Source organism: Apis laboriosa, unplaced genomic scaffold (genome assembly GCF_014066325.1).
Source record: "Apis laboriosa isolate Shangri-la unplaced genomic scaffold, ASM1406632v1 scaffold202_cov151, whole genome shotgun sequence".
In the NCBI taxonomy this organism is placed as follows: Eukaryota; Metazoa; Arthropoda; class Insecta; order Hymenoptera; family Apidae; genus Apis; species Apis laboriosa.
In genome coordinates, this window is record NW_025222291.1 from 938,321 (window position 1) to 956,217 (window position 17,897).

At 16.7% G+C, this 17,897-nt stretch overlaps 2 protein-coding genes across 3 annotated transcripts; both read left to right on the forward strand.

Annotated features, from left to right (window-relative positions):
• LOC122712567 (lysosome-associated membrane glycoprotein 1) lies at nucleotides 1–5,881 on the forward strand. The gene is made up of 5 exons (XM_043932297.1): nucleotides 1–193; nucleotides 1,928–2,379; nucleotides 4,210–4,435; nucleotides 5,013–5,201; nucleotides 5,451–5,881. Exons 1-5 carry the CDS (start codon nucleotides 142–144, stop codon nucleotides 5,588–5,590), a joined length of 1,059 nt encoding a protein of 352 aa, XP_043788232.1. The 5' UTR covers nucleotides 1–141; the 3' UTR covers nucleotides 5,591–5,881.
• A 1,742-nt stretch (nucleotides 5,882–7,623) lies between these two features.
• Nucleotides 7,624–15,341, forward strand: LOC122712489 (protein angel). 2 transcript variants are annotated; one of them, XM_043932211.1, is made up of 6 exons: nucleotides 7,624–7,931; nucleotides 11,275–11,677; nucleotides 11,755–11,933; nucleotides 12,616–12,989; nucleotides 13,954–14,200; nucleotides 14,506–15,340. In XM_043932211.1, the coding sequence occupies exons 1-6, from the start codon at nucleotides 7,848–7,850 to the stop codon at nucleotides 14,893–14,895; spliced, it is 1,677 nt and encodes a 558-aa protein (XP_043788146.1). In that variant the 5' UTR covers nucleotides 7,624–7,847; the 3' UTR covers nucleotides 14,896–15,340. The 2 variants fall into 2 exon arrangements, with proteins under 2 accessions (XP_043788146.1, XP_043788147.1); XM_043932212.1 differs by lacking the exon at nucleotides 7,624–7,931 and adding an exon at nucleotides 7,942–7,997 and having other exon boundaries at nucleotides 14,506–15,341.
• Nucleotides 15,342–17,897: the final 2,556 nt, after the last annotated feature.

A 17,897-nucleotide genomic window follows, 5' to 3' on the forward strand; every position in this document is an offset into this window, starting at 1 on the left:
AACATTTACGTTGTGTCGTCATACGCGGTGTATTTTCACATATTTTTTTGTCCACTTATATTGGTGTTCAATTTGTTTAATAGTTATAAACGTTTGAATTTTCAGTGAATTTTACTTATTTTTAGCAATTCAAAACTTCTAATGATGTCGAAGTTTTTATTGCTTCTTTGCTTTACTGCTGTCCACGTTCTAGGTATGAATTTTTGAATACTTACAATTTTTATGTTCCTTACAAAAAAAAACAATGAAATTTCTTTTTGTATATTCCGAAATTATATTTTTTATTTATACTTTTATATAATAAATAAAATCATTTTTTATGAAACTTCTTATTATAGTTATATATTACTTATAAATTTATGATTTAATTAGAATTTTTTAATCTTCATTATACATTATTTCACCAGTGTTTTTAATATATTGAAAATATATATAGTTTCTTTATAAAATATTATCATTTATAATAGAATTTGAAAAATTAAAGATATAATAATAAGATATTTAAGATTATTAATATGATTTATTAAAATTATTGTTTAAATTAAAATATTTTTAAATAAAAATATGATATTTTAAATTATTTTTTCTATTTTTCATTAATTTTGCTATTTATTTGCTATAATTTACATATATAATCACATTATTTTATTAGATCACCAAAAATAAAACTTTTGAATATCTAAATTAAGTTCTTACATAAAAAAAAATTAACATGATTGTTCATTTTTTAGTACTATAAAAATTTATATATAAATTAATAAAAAATTTTTAATATCAAAAATTCATATATATATACATGTATAAGTTACATATATGTATAATATAAGTTGTATTTTAATATATATTATTATTATGACTATAATTAGTCATATATTAGTCATATATTACTAATATCTATGGTTTTAAAACAATAAATAATATGACATTATAAAAAAAATTAAAGTTCATGCAATAATTAAATCCTTAAATGTAAAATTTATGTGTTTATATTTACGAAAAAATATAGAAAAATAGATTCTTTTCTATTAGCCACTAATATTATTCATTTTAATTAATATTCCAAAATTATTTTAAGCTAGACTATGGCTTTCCGAAGTCATTGTTTTTAATAGTTAATTATATTTATATTACGCCATTCTAATGATTTAAATTATAATCTTTTATTTTTGATTGTTCAATTTTTAAATTTTGTCAGATTATTATATTTTTTTGAAAAGATATAGATATCAGAAAGTATAAGTTTATATATATATATTTTATATATAATTATTAATAATAAATGTATTAATAAATATTTAATTTATAATAATGATAACTTATTATTTATTTTTTAAAATAATTTTGTATATTCTAAAAGAGAAAAAATGATCCATAAAACTGATTCAAACATAATACAAATTCAATACAAAAAGAATATTAAATGTGATTTGTTTTAACACATATATATACTAACATATATACTATGTATTAATATATTATAATATATTAATATAATATAATTATTAATATAATATTAGCTAATCAAAGTTCAACTTTTATGAATCTATTATATTATCTCATTCATATAAAAAGATTCTGCAAATATAATTAATATAATATATAATATGATATAAATAATGAAATAAAATAAAATAAATATAATAAAATATAATAAAAATAAAATAAAATATGATTTATAAAAAAATTATCTTTACATTAAATATAATAAATGATAATAATTAATGAAAAGTGGAAACTTTACAATCTTATTAATCAAAATATTAATTAGATATTCAATTATTAAATTTTTAAATTTGAAAAAAAAATTAAAATGAAAAAATTTGAAAAAATTAAAAAAAAAATGAATTAAAATGAAAAAATTTTATTTTGTATGTATATATACATATAAATAATTAATTAATTTAATTTAATTTTAATATTAAAACAGGTGAAGACCAGGAAAATGTTTTATCTAAAAAGAATGATGCTCTTCTCACTTCTCCCAGGACATCTTTACAAAATGATTCTGAACATTTAAAAACAAATATTCTATCAGATAAGAATATTTCCTTGACAGATTTAGGAATTATTTCAGACACAAACAAGAATAAAATAAAGCCACAAGAAGTTATTAAAAATTCTTTTCAAACTTCTACAATTATTTCCAATCATTCTACTATCATGCCATTAGATATGACAGCTATCCCAATTTTTACAAATGAAACATCTAAAAAAATTTCGTATATAACTAATCCAATAGTTATACATGCTCCAGTAAATTCTACCTTGTCTTCTTACACAACTGGTAAATGGACAGTTGTTAATGGAACAGATCAAATTTGTATTGTAGTACAGATGTCTGTGATGTTTAATATCTCTTATATCAACGTTAATAATGAGGTTTGTATGAAATGTAGAATTTTATAGTTTATCACCAATTAATATAAACATATCATAGAAATATAAGTTATAAATATACCAGCGATCAATTATTGGATTTCATTATTTATTAATAAAATTAAAATTACCAAACATTATTGCTTATATAAAAATGGCATATCAGAGATAATATATATACCTATTAAGAATTAAAATAATTTATGATATTGTATGTGTAAAATAATTTATGATATTGTATATGTACTAAAATACTAAATTTCTAGAACAGTATCTGAAATTGATTAATTTGTTTTTTGTAGTTAATTTTTTTTATTAGATGTACATTTTTGTACATAATATCTCATCTATATTTTCTATTTATATATTTAAAAATTTTTTTATTTTAATTTTTAATTGACAAATTTGATGCTTTCTAACCAATCATTCGAAAAATCGTTTATTTGAATAGATTTGTCATTTAATTATTTCGAATATTTTATTTTGTGTATTTTAAAAATATAAACAGAAAAATATATAATACAAGAAAATATAAAATTACTTTTAAATTTTTATGTAAAAAATAAAATTTTTAAAATTTTTCTTTATATCAATTTTTTACTTAATATCGATAAATTTTTATTTAATTTTTCAATTATGTTAAATTATCAAATTTAATTTAAATATCGATTGATTCATGTTAAATTCTATATATTATTTAAAATATATATACATGTTGTATAATAATGATAAAACTAAAATATGACAAATATATAAATATATAAAAAATTACTTTTTTTATTTTTCAATTGTTTTGAACATTATACAACTGTTTATATTTCATTTCAAGAAAAATAAAAAAAAAATTTATATTAAAAATATTTTAATAATTACATACATTATATTCATGTATTTCATATGTATGATTATTTATATAATACTAATTCTAATTTATTAGTTATTTAAAAAAAAATTTATATATGTTATTTGATTTTTCTCACATTTGATATAATAAATATTGCTAATATATAAAAGTTCATTGCTATGGATTATCACATTTATTGTACTATTATTGTAATATTATGTATTGTTTATTTTTACTTTCAATATCTTCTTTAGAATCAATATAAAAGTAAAAAAAAAAAAAAAATTAAGAAATACATAAAAATTATGTAAAATTTTTGATAGATCTATAAAGAATGAACTAAGTATATAATCTATTATATATCATTTATATATCACTAATATATTATATATAATCTATTACAATTTTTAATTCAAAATAACTATTATATTAAACTATATTATTATATATTAAACATTATGATAAAGTTTTGAACATCCTAATAAAAATTATATTTTACATTGTGTCTTCAAATATGATTTATATAGAATAATATAGAATGTCGAATTCGAAATCGTGCTAAAAAATTAGATTCATTATGCTTGAATAAATTTAATGAAAATAAAAAATATATATTACAAAATAATATTATTACATATATTTATATTATATTATTACATATATTTATAAATGTTATATACGTTTTATGTCTGGCAAAAAAGTCTATCAATTCACATTAAATGAATTTTTTTAACTTCTTGTTATCATAGAATTGTGTATCTTTGAAATATTTGTAAAGAATATTGGTTATTACTCGCTTTTGTAATTTCAGCATTTGCTTATTATGTATTTAAAATTTCTTTATTTTGCATATTTCTGTCACATAATCAATTTTCATTTTTAGATATTCATTTGTATTATATTAATCTCGAATACTTATAGTTTTAATATTTCAAAATTATGATTCAATATTAAATTATTATTATTAATATAAAAAATTAATTTTTCAGACATCTTTTATAACATTCGATATGCCAACAGACAATGTTACTACGAAAGCAAGTGGATATTGTGGCAAATTGGAACAAAATTTGACATTAGAATGGTCTGCTAAAAATATAACTAATGGTAGTATGACATTGCATTTTATGAAAAATGCAACTGAAAATGATTATTCTCTTCATCATTTGGAAGTTTTTCTTCCAGCATCAGATTTTCCTTCAAATTTAAAACTGAGTAAGAAATATATTTTATTATTAATAACATTTTAAAAAAGAAATATTTTTATATATCTATACTATATTCTTAAAAAATAATAGGATATATATTAATTTTTTTAACTTTTTAATATAAGATAATTCATATTTTTGTATTTTTATGTAAATAACATTAATATTTTAAAAGTAAAATTAAATTTCATTAAAGATTTTATTAAAAAAAATAAAATTAAATTTTTAATAAATAAAAAAAATTTTTTTTTAATATGTCAAAAACTATTTAATATATAAAAAAAATTATTTCAATATAAAAAGATAATTTAAAAAATATAAAAAATAAATATAAATATATAAGATAATTTCCAAATTGTCTTGAAAACCTTGATCAAATCAAATCTTTTCTTTAAATTATAATATTTTAAATGAAAAATATTAAAAAGGAATATTTTATATTTTATAACATTAATCAATAGTTATATTGTTAGATATTCAATATTTCGTAAAATTTAATGAAAACTTATATAAATAACAAATATTTTAATATATAATTATATATTCTTATATATATATATATGTAATTATATATTTCTTAATAGATGGATCAGTATCTTTAGTACATGAAACACCTGATTTTGAAGTTAGACTATCCAATTCTTATAGATGTTTAAAACAACAAACGCTCAACTTAAAACAGAATAATAGTAATGAGACATCTGGCTATTTAATTGTATCAGGACTACAATTTCAAGCATTCAAAGTTGATAATTCTACTGTGTTTGGTTTAGGTAATGAGTTCAATATTCAGTATAATTGTATGTATTTAAAAAATTAATTTTTATATTTGTACTATACATTTAAATATACTTTTTTAATTTATATAAAAAAATAAGTTACAATTACTGTTACTATTATGTCATAGCTTATTAATTTTAAATTTTAAATTTTGTTTAATTTCTAATTTATAGGTAATGAAAATGTAAAAATTTAATTAAATCAATAATATTTATTAATAATTATTTTTTATTATTTTACAGCCAAAGATTGCGCTTTTGATACACCAGACGTCGTACCAATAGCTGTAGGCTGTGCACTGGCAGGATTAGTGATTATAGTATTGATCGCGTACTTGATTGGTCGTCGTCGAAATCAAGCTCATGGCTATCTTAGTATGTAATATTAATGTTTTTTTATTTTTAATTTTTTTCGTTGATTCAGTGAAAATTTCATTATTTAGTTTATATAATGTATTATAATATTAGCTGCAAAACTTAAAAGAAGATATTTCCCAAAAATCATATATTAAAAATTGCAACACGAACTTTTAAAAATATAATTAACAGAAAAATAAAGATATATAAAATTTATGATTTTATTACATCATGTTCAAAATCATGTATGATGTCTTTGAATTATAAAACATTTTATTTACATATTCAAGTAATAAAATAATACAATATATAACGTATAAACTATTATTATTATTATTATCCCGATTTTCATCACTATTGATTTAATTCATCATTAAAATTGAATCATGTTGCTAAGAATTGTCAAATTTGCAAAAATCTAAACTCAACTGTATAATAAAAAATTTTATAAAATGCTTAATTGATTGCTAAAGTATGAATGAATGAAATGAATGCAATGTTTCTATTTTTATGGTTTATAAATTGTCTTAAATGATTATTAATTATTAATATTAATTTAAAAATTATATATTTATCATTATATTATCATATTTATTATTATATATTTAATCAAAGAGTTTTTTTTAGTAGAAATTTTTTTTATTTCAAGATAATTTATTGAATTATCAATGCATATTTAAAATTTTTTTTTTATCTATAATTATATTATTTTTTATTTATAATCTATATATTATATCTATAATTCTAAGAAAATTTTACTCAAAAATCAACCATTATGAATTTTCTTGAAATTATATTTTTCTAATTTTTCAATCAATTTATAGTGTAAATAAAAAAGAAGATTAAATATTTTTTAAATTAAATATTTTATAAAATTGCCTTTTCTTCAAGTTTATATAAGTTTTTATGCTAAATTTTGATTTGTATCAATATTTTTGCTCGTAAATACTATATATTTATATATAATACTATAATATATTTATATATTATAAATAAATAAAAATTTTATATTATTATATTTTTATTAGTTTTAAAAGTAAATAATTTATTTACTTTTATCATACTTTTTTCATGTATAATAAAGAGTGATTATTTATCATTATTTATAAAGATAATTTACAATTAAATAATAATAATATAATAATAATAATAATTTAGTAATTTTCTGTTTTTTATATAAGAAAATATTTTGATTTTATTAAAATATATTTTAAATAAAAAAATAAATAAATTAAATAAGTACAAAATGATTTAGAAATGATTTACTTTATATAATATATTATATAAAGTAATGTATTATAATATTAGCTACAAAATTTAACATTGATAGACATAAAAAAAAATTAAAATAAGAATAATGATATAAAAATTAATAGAGAAATAATATAATTTCAATTTTTTTTTCTAAATTTAAAAAAAATATAATATGAAATAGTTATTATATAGTTATTATTCTTATACGAATGCAAAGTGATTTTTGAAATTAATTATCACGCGATTAGATATTGAATTTGATAAAGGATTAAATGCTAAATTTGACGAAGAAATGAATTAATTATTTTTACTTAATTTTTTTTCTATAAGGTTATTTAAAATTATGATTATAGTTTTACAAATTATTATATGTTTCGAAAATAATAATAATATTAATATAAAAGAGATAATATCATTCAAATGTAATAAACTTATTAGCGATTCACAATATTTTTTTTTTTTTACTTATTAAATTAAAATTTGAAAAATGTCTATATACTTATATTTCTTTTCAATAATAAATTAATAAAATAAATATAATTTATTTTATATATAATTATTTATTATATATAATTTATTATTATATAATATATAATTATTTAAAAATTATAAATTTTAATAAAAATTGTTAATGAATTAAATAGTTATAATGAAATATATTTATATTTTTTTTTAGAAAATAATTATACATTAAAAATTTTTATTAAATAAGATATTCATATAAATTCTTTTTTTTGTCTAATCTAAATTTATCTAAATTTAAATACGTCGTTTATATCATTATCCAATTATTTGATGTGTTTCATTGATATGTGTTTTATTGAGATATATAAATATAATAAATATAATTAGATGACTATACAATTTAGAAATTGATTGTCGTATCAATTGTCTATTGTGTACTGAATCATCCGTGTTCTGCTATGGCTGTAAGAAATATGTTCTACGTTTTCTAACAACAGATGACATAACCTAACCTATACACCTCCGTATAGTTATGCATTAATATCCCCTCTACTTGATAAATAAATGAATACAGCTAGCAAGTTACCACGGAAAATTTACGTTAAAAGACTTGACATCTTCTTCAAACTTTTTCGTTATAAATCTGAGGTATGCTAAAATTATTTATTTTTTACTTTTGTTGCATCTATGTATCATTTTATATTATACAACAAGGTTAATATTTTTTATTATTTTTTATTATAACTATATTCATAATATTAAAAATTTATTTATAAAAATTGTATAAATAAAAAATTGTAGTGCAAACATTATTCTGGATTTTTTACTTTGAGTAAAAATATAATGCTATATATAATATTATAATTTTATATTATTTGTTTTTTATATGATTTTTAAAATTTATAATTTTCATTTTTTATTTTATTTTTATATTTAGATATAAAAAATAATATATATATATATATATATATATATATATATATGTAAAATCTTAATAATATTTTATTGATATTTTCTTATGCTTATTAATATTTCTTATACAATATAAATATTTTTTTACTAATTTATACATATTTTATTATAATATCATATGATTTCACTATAATTTATTTATATTCTTTTATTTATATATATTCTTTTATTATATCAATAGTAAAATAACTAAACAGTCAAAAATAGTCAGATTAAGTTTATGCAAAAATATATTATCAAAATATTAATATAATTATATCAATATAAAAAATCATTTCGGATTATCATTAAATTCATTTATTGTAATAAAATTTTTTAATTTATTACTATTTAATATATTTTAATATATAACATAAATAATATAAGATAATTAAAATGATATGATATTTAAAAAAGAACATTTTCAATTAATATTAAATAATTACAATTATTTTGTTGTTTAGATATTTTATATTATTTATTTTATAAAATAAAAAATTATAATAAATATTATTTTAAAAGAAAAATATAAATTTTAATTATTTTTTTTTAAATATATATCAATAAATTATAATTTCAATAATATTTCAATAAATGGATATTTAGAAAATATATATAAAGTTTTATATATATTTTATTTTATATTATATTATATTATATTTTATATTATTTTATTTTATATATAAAGTATATAAAGTTTTGTTCTGAAAAAAATTTAAAATTAGTTGTAATTATATTTATAAATATAATAAAAATAATAAATTGATGTTAGAGTAAATTATATAAATAAATCTATTATAAAAATTAAATAATGTAATTTTATTATTTTTTATAATATATAATAAAATAAACTTAATTTTGTACAAAATGTAGTTAATATATATATAATTAATAGAATATAATAGATTTAAAAAATTTATTCATTGAGTAAAATATTTAAGAATCAATTTAAGCATTTATTTTATGTGATTTTTAATTGATTTTATTAAAAAATATTTAATAAATTATATAGTGTATGGCTGTCATTTGTGAAATAATTAAATAATTAAGATCATTAAAAGAATAATCATGAACTTATTATTAACAAATATCTTAAAATATTTATTTAGTATAAAATAAATATTGTATTATGTATTTGATAATGATAGTGAATTATTACGTAAGATATTTTTTGTATAATATTATACACATATATTTTTTTCAGAATTAGAATATTAATTGAATTATCTTATTTATCTAATTCAATGAACATATCATAAAGTTTAAAATTTTTTAATTTTAGCTGATATTAGTATAAAAAGCATAAATATTAAACATATTACAAAAATCTTTTTTTTTTAATTTTTTGATTTTGCATATATTAAATTTTCGATTATATAATTTACATAATTTATCATTTTATACATAAAATAATATAATTCATAGCAAAACAAAATTGATAAAAAAATATCTCAATATGAAATTCATTACGATATTTTTATATTGTAATCTATCAATATTTATATTTATATTTTCTAATAGAATATTTATTTGATTAATACATATTCATATATTTTTATGATGCCATTTTCGTATATTTTTATCACATGAATACTTCAAAAAATCTAATATAATTTTAATATATTTTATATATATAATATATAATCATATATATTATATATTTTATATTATAGTATTTTATCAGCTATAATATTATTTTTAAAATTTAAGTTTAATATATATTGTTTAAAATTTTAACATACATTCAAATATTTGAGAGAGTGGGCAATTAAAAAAAAATGTGAAATTTTTAATTTAAATTATGATTTTCTTATGTTTTTTTTTTATATAATTATTATATATTAATAAATATTATATTATAAACTAAAATTGAACAATGCAATATAGACAAAATTGATTAGACATTTCTATTTTTTTCATATTTCATATTTTTAAGTTATCTAAGAAAATAATCCATTTATTTTATAATTAATCTTATTCTTGATGATATACTCTCATAAATTATCAAAAAATGCTGTTTTATTTGCTGATAATTGGTGTATATTTTTTTATCAAAGATTATATGTTTTTAATTTTGATTTTAGATTATATAATGATGATCAATCTAAAAACATTTTAATATCATTATGAAATTCTATTTATATTTTTTAATTTTGTGTTTTGAAATATTGTCTCTGGAAGACAAAATTATTAATAATATTCAATTTTTTCAAATTTTTATTAAAGAAATTGATGTATCACTCAAATATTAGCAATTCCATTAATATTAAATTTTGAATTTTTAAATTAAAAAGGCCCTATAATAGAAACCTTTTTTATGTTTTTCAATTTTATTCTATTTTATTTTTAACATACATATTCTTTCTTTTTCTCCAAATTCTTTCTGCCAAATAATTAAATTTTATTCTTATTAATTTCTATATAATTTTTAGAATAAAGAAAGAATTTTAATAGACAAAATTTAATAATAAAATTTAATAATTAGATAGAAATACTATTTATAAATTATATTTTTTTTTTCTATAAGATTTGTAAGATCTTTTATTTTTGATACTATTATATTTGATGTTAATAAATAAATATTGAATAATAGATATATTATAAATATTTTAGATGTAAGTCATGTTTTTTTTGACATAAAAATTTTAAAAATTTCACAAGTATTATGTAATTTTATCAGGAATTAAAGAATATATTGATAAAATTGATTAAACTAGGTTTTATGAAAATCTCAGTTTTCTGGTTATTTTTAATAAATTATGATAAATAATATTATTTATATTGTTATTGAAAATAAATTGTTATTTGTAAAAATCTATAATGTAATTTCATAAATTATCAAAATACATTATTAAAAAGGAAAATTTGAATGTCATATTAATTAAGCGTTATATTATAAATTTTAATAATAAAGATAATTATATATATATATGGAAATTATGTACAATAAAAAATTGATGTAAAATTGATTGTATAAAAATTTTACTATTAATGTAAAAAGTTACTATTTATGTAAAAAATAACTTTGTTATATTTTCAGCATCATTACTATGATATTGTTCCATTTTCACCATTTCATATGCCCAGATTAGCAATAAAACAAATTTTTTTGAGAAATTTTTATGAAAATATATCAATATCTGAAAAATTATCCTGGTATAATTTGATGGGCAAATTCAGCTGCACAATGGCAAATTCAACTGCACAACAAAAATTAAATCAAGCACCAATGGAACCTTTCTTGGAAACATATTATAATTCTAGCAATGGTTATGAAATTCCTTTAACATGTCCATCAGAAAATTTAGCATGTGAAAGCAATATGCAAACAGTCGTTCTTGGTACAGATACATGTGTTGAAACTTCAATGTCCTTGAAGGATAAGTACATAACTGATAAGCAGAGATATAAAGCAATGAGAAAATGGAAATATTCTAAGAGAGGTAAGATTATTATTGTGTGTATATGCACATATATGTGTAAAACGAAATACTTGATATTCATTATATAATTTTTCCAGAAAAGCTGACCTCTAATTCTGAAGAATGTTTTATTTTAAGAGTATTATCCTTCAACATTTTGGCACAATATCTACTGGAAACATATCGGTTTCTATACAAAGAACATGACAAACAGGCACTATGTTGGGAGATTAGGAGGCAACTTCTCTTAGAAGAAATTTTAGCAGCACAAGCTAATGTTAGTTTCTAATAATTTTATATACATTTTTATTGCTTTCTCAGTATTATATTATTACTATACATACTATTGCTTTCTTAGTATCATACTCATTTCAATATTTTAACTTTTAAAATTAATATTGATAACATTAATAATTAAAATTAAGATAATTATTAAAGATGATAAAAAATAAAATATTCTGTGATTATAAAGAAATATTTTATCTTTACAATATTAATATTTTTATAATATTTGTTATATAATACTTCAGAATATTTTGTATAAGAATTAATTAAATTAGAAATTATTATTTTATTACATTATTATATATTAATTATATAAAATAAATACATTATATATTAATTTTTTTAAAAATATTGTTATTGCAAATATATAAAATGAAATAATTATAATATAATTATAAGGATATGATGCAAAAATAAAAAAAAAATATTTAATATTTTTTCATTCAGAGTTTCGTTTTTGATTGTCTATAAATAAATTTTTAATTTGAATGAATAAAAAATAGATTTTTAATATAAAATATCGGAAATTTGTGATTATATATATAAAGACTTAAAAGTCATTTTATAATTTTTGTTAAGATCACTTGTGATAAAATTTGATTTTTTAAGAACCAAATTTTTTAATGTAAATTATTATTTAAGAGAATTTATAAAAAATGTATATTATTCTTCAGGTGATTTGCCTTCAAGAAATGCAGGAAGAACATCTGGAAGAATTTTTAATTCCATTCAAAGAATTGGGTTACAATTATTTATATAAAAGACGAACAAATGATAAAAAAGATGGATTGCTATTTCTATATCATTCTGATCAACTCACTTTAATAGACTATTCAAAAGTTGAGCTTTATCAATCTGGTATAGAATTGTTGAGTAGAGATAATGTTGGAATTATTGCAAAATTGGCAGTTAAAAGAAATCCTCAAATACAATTAGTAATTGCTACAACTCATTTACTTTATAATCCAAGACGAAATGATGTAAGATTAGGACAAACTCAACTTCTTTTAGCAGAAATTGAAAGGGTTGCTTTTCTAGAAAATACCATGTAAGTAATTTCTAGAAATATCTTATTTATTTCAACTTTTATTAAAAAAAAATGTATTTGTAAAAAATATGTTTTGAATATATTCAAATATTATTATATTTCTTTCAATATAAGTTTTCAAATATGTATTATATATCCAGAAATTTTATATAACTTTTATAATTTTCTAAACTTTTACCATTTTTTTCGTAATTATACAAATCTTTAAATTTTTATCTTATGCTAAAGGCATAATTAAAAGTTCGTGTGTAAATATATAAGGATGAAAAAAAATATGAAAAATTTTAAAATTTGAACCCATATATTTTGATTAATGATCTGAAGTTTTACATTCATATTTAAGATATTTTCTTGTCTATTTCTCATCATTTTGCACTTACTAAATCTTATAAATACAAATATTATTAATAATATTGAATTATATTATTTTTCGAATTCGAATTAGTAAATGAGTTCCTTTTTTGTTGAGATCTTTGATTTGGTTGTATTTGTAATAAAATAATAAAAAAAAAATAAGAATGCATGTGAATTGATATATATTCAACATATATGAACCATTTGAATAATTAACCCAATAAATTCATTATTAAATTTAAGAAGATATATAGATTTTTTGAATGTAATATATCATATAAATAATATAGAATGATCAAAAAGAAATTAAATGATTTCATATTTAAATATTTTTTATATATGATATAATAATTAATGTTAAATTTTTTTTAATAATTATATCATAAATTTTAATTACATATTGTAATTATACCACTTAAAATGATTTTAAATTTTATATATATTTTTAATTATTCCTATCTATTTGCATGTGTTTCATAAAATATAATTAAAACAATATTAATATTATTACATTTTAGTATCAGAATATTAATGAAAAAAAATATATATATTTCAGACAAATCATTTCATTTATTTGAATTAAAATATTTAATTTTTGTAATTTTGATAGGACGGGTTCCAAATATCTTCCAATTATATTAATGGGTGATTTTAACTTGGAACCTCATTCTGGAGTGTATAAATTTATTGTTGAAGGAGCATTTGAATATCAAGGAAAAGGAAAAAATCTTGAACAAACAGAATATCGACCTTTATCAAATTCTCTTATTCCTCCTCGACTTTTTATTACTGATAATTGTCAACATTTTAATGTATTAAAACATAGATTACATGGAGAAGGAACAGATAAAGTAATGGTATGTTAATAATAATAATAATGAATAAATAAAAAATGAATAATAATTAAAAAAAATATAATTATTCAATTATCTATGAAGAAATATTAAATTGTTAATTTTTTTCTTCTTATGTTTTATGTTTTATCAAATATATACTTACATATATATTTACAATCCAGTTAATTCAATATATTATACATGTTTTATATTCAAAGATTTCAAATATGTGAATGTATAATTTTTTTTATTTAATTAATTACATATTTAATTTTTCTTAAAGTATTTAAAGTATTTAAATGAATTAAATATTTTATCTGTTACAGCTGGAAAGTAGTGAGCATCAAAAATTAGAAGAAAATATTTCAGCAAATAATTCATCAAATTATTGCGAAGTGAATACAGATACAACAAATCTTCAAACAATAGAAATTGCGGATGATTATCATGTAAAATTCTGTTCTGGTACTTTAACACATCCTTTCCATTTTAATAGCGTATACAAACATAAAAATTATCACGGAGAACGGGAAGTCACAACTAATCAGGGCGAATGGATTACTGTTGATTATATTTTTTATAGTGGTTTAGAACTTCTTGAAAAATATAATTTACCTACGAAATGCGAAAATTTACCTACAATACCTAATTTTGCAGTCGGTAGTGATCATTTTTGTTTAGGAGCAACTTTTAAATTACATAAAAGCAAACTTTAGAAAACTGTTAATATTGTGTTAATATAGAGTGTTAATATATTCATAGAATACTTTTGGAAAGTGATTTTAGAGATCAAAACAAATATAAAATTTGATTAAAATTAAAGCTTATTTATCAAATTATAAGTAATTAAAATTTCTGTTAAATGGAGACAAAGTGAGATAACAATACAACAAAGATAGAAATGTTATATTCTATTCTTTGTTTCAAGTTATCTTATGAAAACTTCAATTACTTATAATACAATATATAAATTTCAACTAATATTTTTATATCAATTTTTGTGTTTATTTTAGCCTCAAGAATCAATTTTCCAAAAATCTCACAAATATGTGACATTCTATATAATATAGTAAAAGGTTGTTAACTTTGACGTATAGAACACGTTTTTATATTAAACGAATGAAAAAAAAAATATAAAAGATAATATAAAAAATGTTATTTTGTTTAAAAAATTAAAAAATTCGCTATTTTCCTTCATTATAATTGATAAAAATAGAAAATATTGTAGTTTACAATGATTTATAATATAGAATATGGTATATATTGTGTAGATTAAAATATTTATGTAGGGTGTAAAGACTAAATTTATAATACAAAATTATTGTTCTTTATGTATACTGATATTTTTATTATTATACTTATTTTTTCTGATATTTTATTAAATATAATTATATTTTTTTAAATATTTGCATCACAATATTTTTAAATTATAATATTTTTTGATTTGAAAATTTTTTTATATTGAGGATAAAAAGTAATTTAATTGAAGTGAAATGTTATTTTATTTCATATAAAAATGTTTATATAAAAAAATTAATTTACGTTTATATATATATATTTTAATTTAAACTTTCTAATAAATTATTAAATTAAAATTTATGAATAACTCTTAAATATATTTAATATTGAATGTATATTTTAAATAAATTTTATTAAATACTATATTATATATATAAATATATATAAATTTTATTATATATTTGAATTTCTATATATTCTTATTCTCCCATCATTTATTTTTCGATATTTAAATTTTTGTCTGCATACAAATAAGAAAATAAATAATAAAATAGTAAAATAGTAAATAATAAAAGAAAGAAAAAAATTAAAAATATTAAAATTAATAGCATTGTCAAAATGCCGCAAATGAAAGAAAAAAGAATAGAAAAAATGAAAGAAAGATAGAAATAATATAAGAATTGATTGCTGGCGTCATCTTTTGAGTATTAAAGACTTTTTTAGAGAGTTGATAAAATATATATGAAAAGTGAGAAGTGCCAGTACCATTTGTTAAATGTTTTAGAAGAATATTTTCAATATTCAAAAGATGGCGCTGACTCAATATTTATATTATATTTAATTAAATTATTATATTATATTATATTAAATTATTTTTAGGAGATAGTACTAATAATCAATTCTATGTTTATCTTTCTTTTATTATTTTATTTTTTTTGTCTCATTGTGTTTGTCTCATGTGTATTTTATTTATAGCTGTCTAAACTGGCACTGATTATCAAATTTTTATTTTATTTTTCTCCCATCATTTATTTTCTTTATTTATATTGCTCTGTAAAATTTATACACTCAAGAGACATTTCAATATTTAATTAATTTTATTTAAATTTTAATTAATTTTATTAATTAATTTTATTTTATTAAACATAGAATTGATTATTAGTACTATCTCCTAAAAATAATTCTTTATATTTTTTAATTTATTGATGAAAGATCTTACCAGAGATCATTCTTTCCAATTTTTATGTATCGTAAATATGTTTCAGAATATGGGACACAAAATTTCATTAATTCTATTATGTACCTTATCTATAATAATAAATATGTCTATATATAATTTCATATATTAAATATATAATTTATTATTTATATTATTTATATAATAATATTTATATAAATTATTATATAATATATGTATTAAATAATATAATTTATTTATTGCAAAAACTTCATTTTATCTTTTGAACTTATTAATATAAACTAATTTAAATAATAATTTATTTATAATATAATATATATTAATATATAATATAATATTATAATATAAACTAATTTAATTATATCATTAATATTTTTTATAATTGAAATATAATAAGGATTAATTCAATAAAATATATCACAATGATAAAATTCATTTATGTAAAATACCACGACTGACTTTTATTTATATTTTACATTTATAATTTAATAACGAACGATACACAGTATTATATTGTATAAAGTTCAATTCATCAAATTGAAAAGTGCAGAGCATCTTTAAATTATACATAATTTAACAGAATTTTTAATAATCAATTTAACATATAACTTAAAGAAAAATTATGCAATGAAATAATATTACAGATATTAGACATATAATGTCATATTCTATTAAATGGTTCTACATCAAAATATATTTCAGAAAGCAATATTTAGTAAAGCAATATATATTTTGTTATAAATATTTGCAATTAAAACTGAATATTATTTTAATTACAAGACCAAATATTCAAATATTCCATAATATTTTTTCAAGTTGATCAAATGTTTCTCATATTAAAATATTTGATAACATCATATATATAATAATAGTTAAATATATTATAAAATATATCTATAAGAATACTAAAAATTTTCAAGTATTGAAGCTGTATTAATCTATTGTAGAATAAAACATATTATAGAAGCAATTGTAGAATAAAATTATATTTAATGGCTATAAGATTTTACAACAAAGATTTGATTTGAAATATCCATTTTTAATCGCAAATAATGATGATTATATTGTATTGTATATTATATTTTAAAAATGTTTAATTCGAATATCACGTTTTGTGATTTATTTCACGATGTTATATTATAATTAGCAAATTAATATCAATGCTAGATGTATAAACAGCACTTTTCATGTGAGAAAGATAATGATTTAATTATTGATCGTGCATTATTCAATTGTTCATAAAAGTGTAAAAACATGAATATTGTCTTTTTTACTAAATAG